General features: G+C 44.5%; 1 protein-coding gene across 7 annotated transcripts in view; it reads right to left on the bottom strand.

Annotated features, from left to right (window-relative positions):
- TNRC6C (trinucleotide repeat containing adaptor 6C) overlaps positions 1-16,678 on the bottom strand; it is an 88,315-nt gene that overhangs the window by 64,228 nt on the left and 7,409 nt on the right. For all 7 annotated transcript variants that reach the window (XM_085240497.1, XM_085240500.1, XM_085240501.1 and 4 more), the window contains exons 2-3: positions 8,641-8,740; positions 7,766-7,787 (exon numbers count right to left, since the gene is read on the bottom strand). In XM_085240497.1, coding sequence (XP_085096623.1) covers positions 7,766-7,787; positions 8,641-8,703 — 85 coding nt within the window. In that variant the 5' untranslated portion in view covers positions 8,704-8,740. The remainder of the gene's footprint in view (positions 1-7,765; positions 7,788-8,640; positions 8,741-16,678) is intronic.

The following is a 16,678-nucleotide window of genomic DNA, read 5'->3' as shown; positions in this document are numbered from 1 at the left end:
CCCCAAGTGATGCCAGAAGTGCTGAGGGCATCCTGATACAGGAGGGGAATCTTCAGGAAGCTCTGTGTGACAGAGGAGAACGACTACTGCCAATAAGGGAAGAGGCGATCAAGAGGCTGAGCTGCACCTCGGGTTCAGATGTTCCTCTAGGGGAAACAGCAATGGATGCTGACATGCCCCGTGCAGCTGAGAAGTGCCAGAAGCATTCTGTGTAGCTGTTAAATGCACGTCCCACAACTCTGCTTAGCATGAGCCACTGCAGCCAGACCACAAAAGCTGGGGCAGGATGCTTACAAAGAACATCACCTCCTGTCCTGGTGATCCTGGCCCTGCAATCAGCCCCATGAGTAACCATCCTTAGGAAGCAAACACACTGCACTGCCTGAACCAGGTCAGGAAGAACCAGAAGGGTCGGTCAGCTGCACGCTGTGATCACAGCCACAGTGCTTCCCAGCAGCTAAGAGAGCAAGCTAGTTAACTCCCACTGCAAGTATGCCTGTAGAATTTGCTGTAATTAAGTATGGGCTACCATCTTTAACAACTCAGGAAAAGAATTAACATAATCTTACAGAGGAAGTCAGGAGGCTGACGAGATTCTCAAAGCAGAGGAATGCCAACAGCAGGTCCCAACATAAGGTCCCTCAAGCAAAGGCTCCACATTGTGTCAGAACATCAGAACGCTTTTTCATTTCCTTTGTTTCCCCAAAATAACACTCCCCAGAATCTGCAGAGTAACTACCTGAGGAACGTGCAGAGTGTCACAGCACAAAGCTGGCTGCACCCTTTCCAGGGAACGGGTCAAGCAATGCTACAAAGCTGGCATGCACCTCAAACCCACCCAGCATCCTATGCTCCAAACCAAGCCTATGTTTGTCCTTTGCCCAATGAACTTCTCCTTCAAGCTTATGGTTTGCAGATCTTATAGACATTATATCTACATGGGATACAAGCCTCCTGCAGGCAGTAACACAATAACCTACCAACGGAGAGCACTCATCACACGGCAGGTAAAAGAAAGCTGAGAGCTTCTAACAGAGATGGCATCAGACAGCAGTGCTCCCCATAAAAGAATGGCCTCATAAGGCAGTCCTTAAGTTAGACAAAAATGTGCATGTAAGGCCAACAACTAACAACCAACTTTAGTTCAGAACGTAAAGGAGAACCAAACTGATGGAATCAGTTAGCTGTGCATAATGCCACGTGCAACAAAAGCAACCTGCTGGGTGGGTTAAACTCCAAGCTGAGGGTCCCAGTCCATCCTTCTCAGCAAATACAGAACACTGTGATGGCAAGCTAGCAAAGAAAACCTCCTCTGGTCTACAGTACGAGAGCATCTATCTCAGGTGGACAGGAAATATCAGACAATATTCTATTTCTAACTGGTAAATAGTTATTAGATAAGCAGACTACAGAACAGAACACATGCTACTGTCCAAACTGCTGTGACACCAGAAGAGGCAGCAGTTTGACCATTTCACAGTCTACACGGTTAAATACACTGCGTTAGGCAGTGCCTGTTACTGAGAAAGAGGCCTATTGCTGAGTATGAAAGCACACACTGTGGGCAGATAAATAACCATAAAACAGCATGCAGTTTGATCTTAACAGCCACTATTATCATTGTGTAGCTGTGCTAAAATTTATATTCTATAATATACAGTTGTCAACAACTGTATTGGCAGTTGTTGTGTTTCCAGAATGCAAGTCGGGGATTTTTATCCGAGAGGCATCAGCACCAAGGGGCACCCAGAGAATTAGGGCTAGAAAAGCCAAACTGGTGTTATCTCATTTGTTCTTATTCTCTTCACAGAGTGCTCCCGTAGAGATAATGTCAGGACTATTTATTAGACAGTGGACAGTGTAAAGAGACACCTGGTGAAAGCATGCAGTCTTACTGCCTTCAAACAGGACAACGTTTAGAGCATTTGACAAATACTTCTCATTGTTCCTAGTATGAGAAAGCTCACGTTTTCACCCTGTTTTAAAAATAAATACACTTGGAGCTGTTACCATCCTAAATCTGGTAAGCCCAGATCACTTCCCAATTGAGGAGACTGAACAAGGCAAGCTACGAGGAAGAGCAGAGCAATATTCTCTCTGCACTTACAAGTACACACCTAAATTTCCATGATGGGCAGCTACTGCAAGCTGTCACTAAGGGGTACGTGAAAGGAACTCAAAAACTTTAACAAGGCACACAGGGAACAGAATTGGAGGTGCTTGCATGAGCTGTAAGGAAAAACAGCATCTCTGTGCAAAGAAGTTGAAGCATTTTTCTACTTCTTTAAGGATCAGCTGCCCTGTAAACCCTGCTCAGGACAGGAGCACATTAAGAATATTGTTTCTGTTCTATTTTCAAATAATCCTGGAGTGAAATGCTTGTGTGTGCTGTAGTTTTGTTGTTGTTTTTTTTTTTAAAGACAAATATTTTTTATCAACCACAAAAAAAACCATCTACACTACTTGTTTTGATGCCTAATTATCTGAAAACATTCATCTGAAGGCTGAGGTTTCACAAGAGCTACAGAAGACGTCAATCTTCAAAACTGGCAGCCCCCACTTGCAGGGCTCAGGATGCCCAGCTCTGCCATACCTCCACCTCTTCTGCCAAAATCCACCTCTGCTTGCACACAACTGGCCTCTCAGTGGACACCTGGGATTAGAAAACCAACAGGACCCAAACAAAAGAACGCAGAACAGGAGTTGTAGGAAAAGTTACCCATAACTTACTTGCTACAGTAGTTTTTTTCTCTTTCACTTCAAAATGAGAGGGTTGAACTAAAGATACTCATAACGTTGCCTACACTTGTGAGAAGACAAGGCATATTAAGTAGTTCTGAGCTGTTGTCACTAGAAACTCCAGCTGGGTTGTCACAGCCATCCCACATTCGACAGCAAGCAGGAAACCAGAGTTTCTCTACCAGTTAACTCCAAGCAACCCGGGCTCATCTGTCGTCTTCCACATGCAAATTTCTCCTCTAGATGTGCTGTCCCACCTTCTTCTTCTACCTACCATCTTCTTCTCTTTCTGACCAATGTTATGGATGGACTCCATGAATTATCTTCACATTCTGTTCTTTTACGTTGTAAAACTGTAATTACTTCTCCTCTTAGAGAAGTGACATATCAGCCAGCTACGAATGAAACACATGCAATTTCTTTAAAGACTCTTGTAATAGCAAAACAACACAAAGATAAGGTTTGTCAGAAAGAAAACATTTGTGTTACAAAGCCTTAACACATGGCAGTGGGTTATCAGTAGGTTATCACATGACTGCATATTATGACCTAATTGAAGAACTTATTACAGCGTTTCCCTTCCTCCTGCAATGATGATTTGTGGCACATTTTGTCACCACGTCGTTGAACTGCTCCATGCAAACACAGCACTGAACTAATAGCAGGGGGGGTTGGAACTAGGTGATATAAAACCCAAACCATTCTAGGACCTTATGGTTTCTCTTACTTTGGAGGAGGCCACAGAATTGTAAGTTTATGTCTGCAATCAGAAACCAAAAGTGCCTACTCCAGTTTGGAGGTCACACCGAGACACACAAACTGATAGGATGCTAACCTATCAGTAGTAAAGAGATACCAGACCCCAAATATCATCCAGTGTCTCTTACTTCTTACAACTGAAACGTAAGAATTTTACATTTTACATCTGCAGAACCACAAGGGCAGGAAGGGACCTCTGGAGATCACCACATCCAACCCCCTGCTGAAGCAGGCAGCCTACGGTAGGGCACAGAAGAAAGCACCCAGGTGGCTTTTGATTGTCCCAAAACATGTATGAGCAGCCAGTTCCAGTGCTTTGTAATCCCCACAGCAAGGAAGTTCTTCCTCATGCCCCACCAGAACTCACTGTGCTCTTGTTTATGCCCACAGCCCTTTGTCCTCTTGTTGGGCACAACTAAAAAGAGCCTGGCATCATCTCTAAAGTGAAAGTTAAATGGTTTACGTTTGTAACCTCTCAGTCTGCAGATATGCAACCTTCCTGCCTCTGCAAGCTGTACATTAACATCACCATATGACAAGGATTCCCAAGAGACACGGCACAGACTGCCTGGGGGAGCAGAAAGCTCCAGAAGCAGACAAGAAGAGAGGGGAATGATGCTGCCACACCACTCCATCATAGGGCAGTGATGACAGGCTGCTGGGTCCCACATTCACTGCAGCTGTTCCAGCCACCGTAACCTTGCCTCGTCCCGCAAGCAGAGAGCTGAAGGTCCCATTTTTCCATTTGAAAGCCATCATCCCTTTTCCTGGTCATATGCCAGGAATACACAGCCCTGCACACACCACGAAGTAAAAGGGACAGATTGGCCCCCTATGCTTTACAGTGAAGGAAAAAATGTTCTGCAGACTACCTCTCCTAATCAAAGAGTTAGGAAAGAATATTCTATGGCCAACTAAAAATGGTAAACAGTTAACTCTTTTCACCTGTACATTTGGAGATTCAACACTTACCTTCACTGTAGATGATGCTGGAGAATTGGGTACATAAATTGCAAGGATAGATGCTTCAGTAACACAGTATTATCATCACTTCAGCTTCTTTATACTTAGAACCTGAGCTTTGATTTAGACAGAGCACGTAGAATTCAGCTGGGATGGGAGCAAAGCAGCCAGAGCCAGGGACTTGAGCACCTCTGTGCTCCCTAAATCTGCAGTGAGACAGCTGGACAAACAGCAGCAGCAAAATACCTTCACCTCATAGCATCTGTCACCAGCACAGCTCTCCAGAAAAAGTCTCCTGTAGTTATGAAGTACCAGCCATTCCCTGCAGCAGGAACCAAGCTCTTCTTGGTAGTTACAGCTAAATGCTTTCATTACAAAAGCCTTTATACGTATAAAAAGTTTCTTCATCAAGCGCACAGAAAGCGGCGAGAGTTTACACATCTGAAATGAACACTAATGGGCTGTGTTCAATGGTGCTGCTCTCAAAAGATTACCATAAAGCAGTAACATGGGAGCACAGCGTGCAATGGGAACGTGTTCATTTCCCACCTCATCTAATTCTGCAGCGCTTCTCTCCAGCTTAACAGGAAGACTAATTTGTTTTCAAGTAATTGAGAAACAGCTCCTTATCACTTCTTCAAATGTCTTTTTTCCTTTCACACATAGCCTACAACTGTTGCCAACAGTGTACTCATAAGAGATTCAGCCTGGAAGAAAATACCAAACAATGCTGCAGAAAAAAAATTAGAAACTGAAGAAGCTCCTAAGTAGACAAGACTTAAAAGAGCTGGTTCTTCATTTAAACAACACAAATAACTTGTTTAAATAGACACGAGAGCAACACAAGGGAGCACTTCCTACCCCTGCACCAGTGACTTCAGAGGCAGCCACATGCCTTCCCTCCATTGGTGGAAGCACATGTTTATTTTGGAAGGGTTTGTGCTGCACACACAAATGCAAACAGCCAGCCTGCTCCGAGCTGACAGCACACCATGCTCACACCCACAGGAAACCTCTTTCCTCCTTCCTGAGGCCTCACCAGAGACCAAACATGCAACAGCTTCCAACGAGCCACAACCACACACACGGAGCTAAGAATTAATTGCTAGATGGAACAGTATCCTCTTTTTTTTCTTTTTTTTTTTTTGACTGCGCTAAGAAAAAGTGAGAAATGCAATATTTATAAAAATTTTAGAAGCCTCTTTCTCACCAGCACACAATAAGCCACCCAGAAAAGAAATCCTTCTCCACTGCTCCAGTCCCGCAGCTTCTCCCATTCCAGTTACTTCCAAGAACTGCCTTCTCCCTCACAAATACAGCCAAGAGCTAATAAGAAACAGCATAAACATGTTGTCCCAACCAGCTGAAAAACAGAAACTGAAAACTGTCTCCCCATGCCATCTTTATATGATTTTCTTCAGCCTTCTCCAACAGAACCCAAGTGGTGGCAGTACCTCCCACTGCCACACCACCCACAGCTGCACAACAGAGCCATGCCTGCACCAACAAAAGGAATCTGTGCTCCCCTGCCAAGCTGGCACGTTCTGACACAGCTTCCCCTGCACACCCAGGCTGGTCTCAGTCACTGGAAAGATCACAGCAGAGAAAGTAACATCCATGCTGCAAGCAGCTCTGCTATGTCACTCCTTACCTGCCCCAAATCCAGATGCAGTAATGTTCTGCAGAAGGTTCAGCCCCCACTTGGCTTTAATCTTTGATTTAAAACACCCTGCATACGCAATAACTGCTGCAGGCAGCTCACCCACCTATGGTGTCATTCTGCCTTTACAATGAATTTAATTGCTTTCTCCTAAATAGGAAATAAAATAATTCGGTGTTAATCCCTCTGTTGCCTTTAGTTTAGCTGTCGTCATTCAACCTTGGAAACAAAACAAAGTATGGGTACCAAAGAGACAAAGGTAAGGGTACTGAACTCACAGAAATGCAGTCCCTACATTTAAAAGAAATCAACTCAGGCGCTCCTGAAAAAAGCTTGGATCCATATCACCATCTTTATGAAACCTTACGTCACACTTGATGGTATCAAACATAAATACAAAGTTATCACAGCAAAGACAAAAACCACACTATGCCACTCAGAAAGGAGATGGCACTGTGGCTCCGTGCTACCAGGAATCGAGGCCCATTAGTTATGTAAAAACGAACATAATTAGTTACTCTGACAAGAAAAACATCTGCTACTGAGATATGATATTAAAGTCATTGTAGCACTGAATCTTTTTCACACAGAAATGAGTTGACAAAAAATATTACATATTTTGGAAACTAAACTACTTCTTAGATAGAAATCGTACCTTAATTCCAAATTTCTCACATGCTTCAGATTCTGAGAGGAAAGGTCACAGCTACTGCTATCTCCCTTACTGCTATGAACCACAGGGCAGATGCAACACAATTCAGATTGAAGCTTTCTGATTTCACACACTTCTCATGGGGGAAAAAGTTGGGAGAAAAAAAGTGTACTGATAAATTATTTGTCCTAGTTTCTCCATTGTGTACTTAGAAGATTGTTTTTCAGAATTCAGTATTACTGAAGAGAGAATTAATTTCTGCTATATAAATACATAAAAAGCGTTTGAAACATAAGTTGTTTTGTCAATCCCATATGCTAGACTTGGCTCTTTTCTAATTCCCAGCCTTTGGAATTTGAGAAGCTGCGCTTGCCAGTCTGCCACCTAATTACACAGCAATAAACGTGCATTAACCAGTTCAACACCAAGCTGCAGCCCTGACTGCTGTGCGGTGACAAACAACCCAAGGCGCAGAGCAGATGGCAAAAGGCAGCAGCTGCAGAAGGTATCACACCTGCCTCACCTCCTCACCTCCGGTAAGGCCCCAGCTTCACCACCATTTCCTCCACCCAGCTTTCTCATGAGCTCCAGGAACCGAATTTACTCACTGAGTTGAACTGGGGGTGTAGGAAGGGGAGATGTACACTTTCTGGTGGCAATTAGGTGCCTTTGAAATAATAACGGCTAGAAACTAAATTGAAAACTACACCTGTCCTGACACGAGGGGAAAATGATAACAAACAGTGTGTTGTGTTCCAGTTATTTCATCTATGCGTTCCTACCAAAAAGGAGCCATGTGACACCCAAAGTAGAAACTTACTCTGAGAATCCAGCGTGAGCAGTCGGCTCCTGCAACAAGGGTTTAGGAAAACAACTAACGAGATATTCCCTCCTCATTAAAAAGGAACAGAAAGAACAGAACACACACACACACGCTTTTAAACAAGCTTTTAAGACATCACGTTTCACCGAATGAATAAACATAAATTTACCTTTGGTTTTTTGTTCAGCAGCCTGAAAGAAGAACAGAACAACAAAAAAAAAAATCAACTATTTGTCAACATTCAAAAGGATACCTAAAAATTGCAGAGCTGCAGTCCTGACCTTTTGCAGACAACGCTTACATAAAGCCAGCATTAGGTCTAATTAATGATAGGAACATTTAAATTCAACTTCATGTACGGGGAACATAAGAATGGCTATCTCTGTCTGACAACAGCCCAAAGCTGCTGCTTAACAACAGTAAGAAGCACAGCAAGCACCAGCCCCCACCCAGCCTTCCCCCACCCGAGGCTCAGAGATGCCAAGCAGGTCTACGAAACACTCAAAGAATTCAGTTCCATGAACTTGCCCAGTATCTCTTGTGAAGTCCCATATTTTTTGTCTGTTTCAATTCTACCCACTTTTCTTTTTATTTGAGGTGTAGTTTTTGTAGCTACCAGGCAAGCGAGCAGTTCCTACCTACACCCTCAAGCCCACATATGACTAAAACTAACTTCATATACATACAGAAATAGTAATAATTAAAAGGCAAGAGAATGCAAACCACATTAAAAATGAAGTGGCCTTGGAATCCACAGCCACTCCAGCATCAATTTAGGGTAAGGCAGCTCACTGCGCACTGATGCTGACAAGGAACATGCACACCATGCAGCACTGGAAGCAGTCACCACCACCCATGGATGGCCAACAGCTCAGAGCTTGCTAATGAACTGGCACAACTGCTCTCCCTGAGACCACAGCCTCACTCAGAGCTGATGGGGCTGCTCACTTGTCCAGGATTAGTCAAAGTAAAGGTTACAGAGCAATATCTGTATGATACAAATAAATGAATACATCGGCAAGGAAAAAAAAAAAAAAAGCAAACCTTTTTCTGAGCACCTTCCTTCTTTTTCTTTTCTTCCTGCTTTTTCTTTTTCTTTTCTTCCATCAAATGTTCCTCTTCTTGTGTTTCTTCCTCTTTCTCCCTGAGGGAATAAAGGGTGGAGAGAGCTTTTCAGTAAGATCAAATTTACCTGGGAAGGCAAATAATCCATACTAATGTTGTTAGCTTTCTAATTCGCATGTCTAAAAAGGGCTGCTTCTAATGCTGGAAAGAAAACATTACAAAAAGAAGCAGTTAAAACCAAAACGAGCAACAACTAAAACAGTAGGGGATGGAAACTCTGAAATAATAGATTTGGAATCCCTCTCCTCCATTACTACTTAATACTACAACGCTGTATGGAAAGAAGACTTGAAGCTAGGAAAAAAAAGAACCAAACCAACTCATTAATGCTGATTTCCTAGTGCTGTGATTCACAATGTACCTTAAAGATTATGCACGAGTACATTACTTCTGAAATTTATTTTTTTTTTAATCAAATGCTTGTTTTCCTCAGATGCATCAATTTTATTCTCCAGAGGAAAAAAAAAAAAAAAAGAATCATAAAATAAAGTCTGGATTAATTCAAACTACCCTATTTTCTGTTTATCCTATAAATTCTAGCTGAAGGATGTGCATGGCTATACACCACCACTTGTCCACAGGCACCTTGGTTAAAGATCCCAACTTCAGCCAAGCAGCAATTCATTCCAAACCAAGGACATGGACCTGAACCTCCACCACCTGAACCTCCCCTTCTGTGCCCTCTTTGTCCATCACTGCACTGAGCATCCCTAACAAGGAATCCCCCGCAACGCCCTGCCAAGCAAATACCAACAAGCAGTAAATGAATTATTTGCAGTAACTGTTTTATCTTCCTTGTCAGCTCTTCAGAGCCTGCTCATTTATCAGCCTTACAGATCTTCTGAAAAGACTCCGTTTCTGATCGGCTGAAACTATTGCTGCTATTATTGGATTAGAGCTTCTGAGGCATGATTTGATTTTCAGCTTTTCCAGTTGCCTGACAGTGCAGGCTGTGGCCATTACAGATAATGGAATGCTTGCAGAGCTGTACAACCCTCCCAACATCCAAAAGCAGCTTTCCTCTCCGTATTACCCAAACACCAAGCACCCCATTGCCAATTCCCAGCTCTGAACACACAGTAGGGCACTCCAAGTACTCACAGAAAGGACACTATGGCCACAGCATAGCAGTGAGCTCAGCACAGCTGGAGGCGGGACCTCAAATCACATCCCATGTCACCACAAACTCAGTGCCCATACAACTGCCCACATTCACAGCAGTTCCCAAGGGCCACGTTCCAAACACTGCACTCTCCATGCTTAAGGAACACTTGCAAGAGCTGCAGCTAGGAATCAGCACGGCGCATTCAGCATAGCAGGCTGAGATGGGTACTTGAAACGGCAGCTTTAAACAGACTCTCGTAGGACTCTGCAAAAAATGATGACTTATGCTGCCAAAAGAAACAGAGTTGAAACCGTAATAGCTGTGACTTTCTTCCTGTTGGCTCAGTAGAACAGAAGTCCCCCGGATTTCACTGACTACAAAGCAGCTGCATCCACTCCCTGCACTTCCAGCGCTTCCTAACGAAGTCCTACCACACTCTACAAAGCCCACACCTCCAAGTGATCAATGCCAGGCTGCCACCAAGGGAAGTTCCAGCCCTTCTCCCGTGTTAAAGCAGGTGACTGAAGCAAGCCAAGCGGGAAACAGTTTGGTCTCCTGCTAGTACTTAAGCAAACCAGCGATGTGACAGCAACTCCAGAAAACCACAATTACGGTTAAATCCCTTCTAATAATCAGAGCAGTGTTTGAAAAGGCAGGAAAAAATAATTGAAAAAACTTTAATTTCAAGTTCCCTTTCAACTATGAAATTACATGCTCCCCAACTTTACTGTTAGGACTCTGAGTTCCTTGAGCCAAGCCGGACTCAGTGGCACACCTCTCTGCTCCCACCTCTCTGCTCCCACCTCTCTGCTCCCACCCTGCTGCCCTCCAAAGCTGCTGCTGCTCTGAGCCTCCCAAGCACCACAATGTGCCATTCCCTCCCCTCCACCCCTAATACACCATATCAGAGGATTTTCTAAATCAAAGGACAGCAAACATGTTGCTTCATTAAAAATACAGTGTGTTTTATTACCGTATTATCATATCAATTACAACATAAGAGGTAGAAGTGCCACTCCTAGCAGAAACCTGGTTTTTTTATTTCATTTCCGAGTTTAAAATAGCCTCAAATTAACTCAGAAAACGATACTATAATTTTTAATGGAGTTCAATTTTCAGAACTGATTTACATAATGACACTTCTGAATACATATGCTTTAAATACGCTTAAAATAGAAATAAAGCTCCAAGTGGCCTCTGGGATGGCAACACTCGCTGTCACTTCTAGGCAGAAATTAGTCATCCCCGAGCAAAACAACAGGAAAATAATAAAAACATTGCTATATAAAGTTTGATTACATTGTCAAAAGCCATGTGTTGTAGTTTTACTTCCCGAGTGACGATTCAATCCTTATTACAGGAAGTATGCTAAAGAAAAGAGAATACAGAGCTCATGAGTTAAAGCAGAAGCATCTTAGGATATATTTGCACGAGCTTGCCTTTTTCATAGAAATAGATCCAAAGTATCAAAGGCACGGAAGATTCTTTATGAGCAAAACTCAGTTTTACTTTGGTGTTGTTTTTAAAGAATGCAATTAGCTCATTAAATCTGAGCCTAAATCCAGGCTTTCAGCAAAGCATTCAAGCTGAGAGGCTCTCCTGCAGTAGGAAGGTGAGCTGACAGGTCAGTGTCTGTAACTGCGGTTACTTTCTGTCAGTCTGTGCCCATTAGAGTCTTCTTTTTCCCTTAAAAAAAATAAATAAATAAAAAGGAAACCAACCTAGGTTGATTTTTTTAAGCCCAATGAAAACAGTTTTCCAGTTGGCATCAGATATCGGATCACTTTCATGTCTGAAAGCACAGCTGGCACCCTGCATTGCTCCAACCTGACATCCTAACGGGATTCTGCAAGAAGCCTTTTGGGAATACAGCATTCTGATGCAAACTTCAAGGGCTGATCCACGTCATTACATGATACACGTCATTACATAGGCCATTACATGTCCTATGCCTCATCCAGAAGCACTGCAATGGCCAGCCATGGGACAGAGGTACGTCCCTGTCTGTCCTTCCGTGTGACACAGCTCCAGTCTGAGGGGTTTGGAGAGCAGAGGCACAAAACACAAAATAACCATTCAGAAGGTTCTCTAGGATCTGGTTCCAAGTGGCAGCAACGAAATAGGGAAAGAATACATAAAATAAAAAGCAGTGAGTACTGGAGAGGCAGGCTGCAACAATTCAGGACAACCGAGAAATGCTGCTGCAGAAGAAAAGAGCCAGGTGCTGCTTCTTGGAAATGACAAATCCAAAAGAGAATGCAGACACTCCAGCCCAGAGGAGGAATGCTGCCAGAGGTCCCATGCCACCAGCAGCCCCTAGTTTCAGAGGGATAAACCAGGGCTCCTCATCAGCCCCGCTGCTCACGCTGCTTCCTCCCTCATCCTTGCTCTGCCCAGCCCTCTGTGACCTGCCTGCAGCTGATCCCAGCAGGAGGCAAAGAGCTGGCAAGAGTTAACCAGCAACAGGCCTTCTCCTTGGTACCAAGGCTCAGTCATTAATTGGGAAGTCAGACTTGTCCCTAATGACCAGCTTTCCAATCACCTCAAAGAAGAAAGAAATCCATAAAACCAGGCCAAATGAGAATGAACACAAAACCAAAACAAACACAGGTTAAAAAAAGAAAAGAAAGTCAATAATCAATTAGCACATTAGCAGTGACAACAAAGCTAAGTGCCTTGGGAGCAAGCAAGAGGAAGAATTTGTTTCGATGATGCTTCGTGGCACAGCCTGCCCAGGAGCAGGTGAAGAACAGGCAGCATCTGGGCACATGCCATGCGGTGCCAGCAGCATCCCCTGCTGCCTTCCTGGCCATAAACGGCCAGAGAACACAGCCCCAAGCAAGGATCCCGTGGCACGGTCCTTCAGTGCCTGCTCCCCGACCCTGGGGAGACAGCCCAGCTTCTGAAGTGAGCTCCCACGGACTGGCAAAAGTGGAAACACATGGGGCAGCAAAAGTAGGAACAGCTTTAAAAGTCTTTAAGAGAAACCAGATGGTTTTCCCCACTCTCTGGGCCTGATGTAACTTACCACAGGACAACTGTATCCAAGTCATCCTGATTACCTGGAAGGATCTGCAGGAGAAGGGCAGCACCCCAGAAGGCTTGCAAAGAGGCAAAGATTGCACCTACAACTTAAAATGGGAAGGGATAATGACATCACTAACAGCTAACAAGGATTTGTGAAGAGAAGCTACATCAAATCAGCTTGTTGTTTTCCCCATGGCACAGCTACAGCCATTTTTAACAGGGAGGAAAGAAGATGCAACAGATATAATTTATTGATTTTTCAAGCAAGATGTACAGCTTTCTTTAAGAAAAAACACTGTGCTTTAGCCATTTTCTAAGAACAGGGTAGGGAAACACAAGCTGAGTGACACTGTGGCACAGTCAGCACTTCCCCTTCCAAGCAGGCAGAGATCCCATGGATTTGGTTGCAGTACATCACCCATGTCCAGCAGCATTCAGTACTTCTATTAATCACTTCATTGCTGGAAAAATGTGTGCACTGAGCTTCCAGAACACATCAAGTCATGAGGCTGCAAAACTCAGCCAGACAGAATTCAGGAGAAGCAGATACACCCGGGATGTGGTCTGAATAACAGCAGAATGCAATTCAGCAACAGCACAGGGTACCACGCTCAGCATCAGTGCGGCAGGAATTAACTGGGAAACCATCCTCAGCTACACCACGGAGGGCAAGGTAAGCTGATCAATGTGCTTTACGCACAGGTATGCACGTTCAGCTTGAAACTAAACCCTTAATTTGAAAGTCTGGGTGCAAAATGCGTCCCTGCAGGGAATCATAAATGAAGCTTGAGGAGCATTTGTTTGACCTCAATTTATGGTTTATTAATCCCATGCTTTGGGGCTTCTGACTGTTAAATTACGTCCCTGTCCTGCATTTGTCACTACTTAGTACATAATTTGACTTGACAGGATTTCTCCCTTCATGTGAAACATCAAAATATCATCCTCTGCTAACTGTGGGTCTGGTACTTCGGTTTTCCCAGTATCTGGTCAACCGACCTTAAAGCATGCAAGACAAAACCAATCATTACCAGGAACAGGGCCCTGGCTTTTGAAGCCACAGAAACCCCATCAAGAACCCTGTACATAAACAAATCACGACAGCCCTTGGTCTTCCATGGACTGCAGAATGCAGCTTCAGCTCTACGGCATCCTGGTGTGCATTTGGTTTTGTCTGCTGATTTGTGTGCAGAGTACTGGTGGGTATCTCCAGGTCTCTGATGCTCTCTGAACTCTCCTCAACAGCTGCCAAAAATTGTGAGGGATTACACTTGATTCCTATACACCCCATTTCAGGCTTTCTTGAAATCACAGCCCACTTCACTAAGGTGGCCAGACATGCACAGACAACTGAATTCACTGCTGAAATTTAAGCAGAACGGAGCTGCCATTTAAAGACAACAACAAACACTACAGGTTTGGCTGAGACTAGGATGTGAAAAGCATCATATTCAATTAAAATATCTTACTGAAACTGTGGGAGATTATTGGTCACCCAAGAGACTGAGTTAATAATCCTGCTCTTAAAACCTTTACAATAGAAATCCCATCATCAGGTGAAAAAAAGAAAAAAAAAGAAGAATGCTTGGCTAAGACATCCCAACCTTCAGCAGCTGGTGTCTCCAACGGTGCCATTTTGGATCATTGGTTAAAGAGCATCTCCGTTGTGACAGCACCTCGAGGACAGTGCCAAGTGCTATTTACTGCAGGACCCTTTCAGTTTCCAATTCACTCAACAATAACTTTTGGTGACCCCACTTCATATACACATAATAGAAGCAACCATCACAGCAAATTAAATTAGAATAAAAATAACGTGGGCTCAACAGAAATTATCATTCAATTAGAGATTAAAAACAAAGTAATAGAACAAACCATGGAGCAACCTGGCCCTGTTTGAGCTTCTACTATCCAGCCCAGGGGAAATCTCAAAGAGAAAGGCTTTCCTGACCAAGAATGCAGACTGACCACAAGGAGCAGGTCAGATGCCTGAGGTCTGACCACCATCAGCACTGCTCAGTCCCAGTGCACAGCTGTGGGCTTTGGGGTTTTGCTTTTCATCCACAGGCTGCCTTTCTCACTTTCTCAAGGATCACTGCCAGAGCTCCAATGAGAACCTTCCAACTGACGTGTCAGGTCTTTATTACTGAGTACCGCAAAGCAACGCTATGGAGTTGTACAGCAGAACCGTGGGTGCAGAGGATATGGCAGCCACACATCCAGCCTGAACTGAGAAGGCTCGTTCACACTGCATTCACCACCCAAAGCAGGCGATCAGCAGCTGAAAACACGTTAGGAACAGTTCCTCTTGCCCAGCAAACTCATTTCTTGAAAAATTAAGCTCTAGACTGAGCAGTGAGGTTGAATTGATTTAGCCTCACAGCACTGCCTCCCATCCAGGCCTGCTATCTACCAGCAGACCAAGCAGCACACGGGGCAGAGCTGCCCTCTCCCCTCCCCAGTTTTCCTGGGACATAATGCACGATGGAGAACAGCTTTGCAATCCAGCAGCAGAGCAGCATGTGCTCATCTCTTCCAGGTACTACGTTTGTCTTCTGCAAACACTTGAGAAGATAAGAGCTCAGTGACGAGACAAAGCCCCCAGAGCAGCCAGCTGCTCAAATAAACATCACCCATCAACTGACCAAGCAGCAGAGGCAACCCATGGACAAGCTGCTGCTCAGATGTTTGGCAGGACCTGAAGAACATGTCAGAGCAGTGCACTTCCAGCACAGCACAGCACACACAGACACAGCTGAGGAGGAGGTCAGGGAACAGAACAAAAGCAGGAGATCTTCTGCTCCGGGCTCTGAGTGCTGATCTCTGCCATAGCAGAGCTGGAGCAGCCAGGCAGCATGTCACTGCATCACCAGGCTTTGGTGACAGAGTGAAGGGGACCATAAACAGTCAGAAAGAAGCTTCTATGCAGGACTCCTTCATGCAAACACAGCTAAAAGAGATGACAGGTACGCTCGCACAGCTAACACGACGCATCATTTTGCCCGTAAGGTTTGCAGTGCCCTCAGCTCTCCTTTCCATCACAGCCACACAGCAGCACTCAGCTACGCAGCCACGTCACCTGACTCAGCTGTTGCCCATCTGTGATCCCCAGAGGCCCTTTCCACTCCTGTGACATTAAAACCACTGCACAGATGAGCCACGGGAGCCTACAGAAGGCAGTCCTGGGAGATGGCATCCTGCACCTCTGCCTTGCCCGGCTGAAAGAAGAGCCAGAGCTGGCACGTGGCACCAGGACGGCAGGCAGAGCTGATGGGGAACCACGAGGACAGAGCCCACTCGGGACCTCAACATCTGGGGTTCAGAAATAAACAACTGCCATTCTTCATGCAGTAGGGCTCCAAATGGTACGACACAACTCAGGGATCACCAGCATGAGATGAGAAAGGGAAAACAGGCATCAACAGCACCCCTTCTTGTAGAAGCCAGGAGGGAAGCAAGACCAAAGGGAACACAAAGACAGAGCTATATGCTCTCGTAACATGTTTATTCCTCTAAAAGATTTCAGACTGCAAGCCCTTAATTTCCTCCTTCTGCGTTTTCACACTTGTTGGGAGAGCTCATTGAACATTCAAGTTGTTGTCTCCGAGTTTTCCAAATACCATTCTATTTAAAGGCACTGTGAATAGGGAATTCAATTTATCAAGTGAATGAAAGAAGAATTCTTAGCAGGAACCCTGGTGAGCTAATCAAGAGTCACAATAAAATGTCAGGGGTCCTGGAATTCTCGGCAGGAGGTTAACACCAAATCTGATCTGAGCAAAGGAAGACAAAACACACTACAGACTAATGAACTGTGCTCAAAAA

The sequence above is a fragment of the Meleagris gallopavo genome, chromosome 20 (genome assembly GCF_905368555.1).
Source record: "Meleagris gallopavo chromosome 20, MGAL_WU_HG_1.1, whole genome shotgun sequence".
Lineage (NCBI taxonomy): Eukaryota > Metazoa > Chordata > Aves > Galliformes > Phasianidae > Meleagris > Meleagris gallopavo.
Note: the sequence above shows the minus strand (reverse complement) of the source record. Positions and strands in the feature narration are given on the sequence as shown.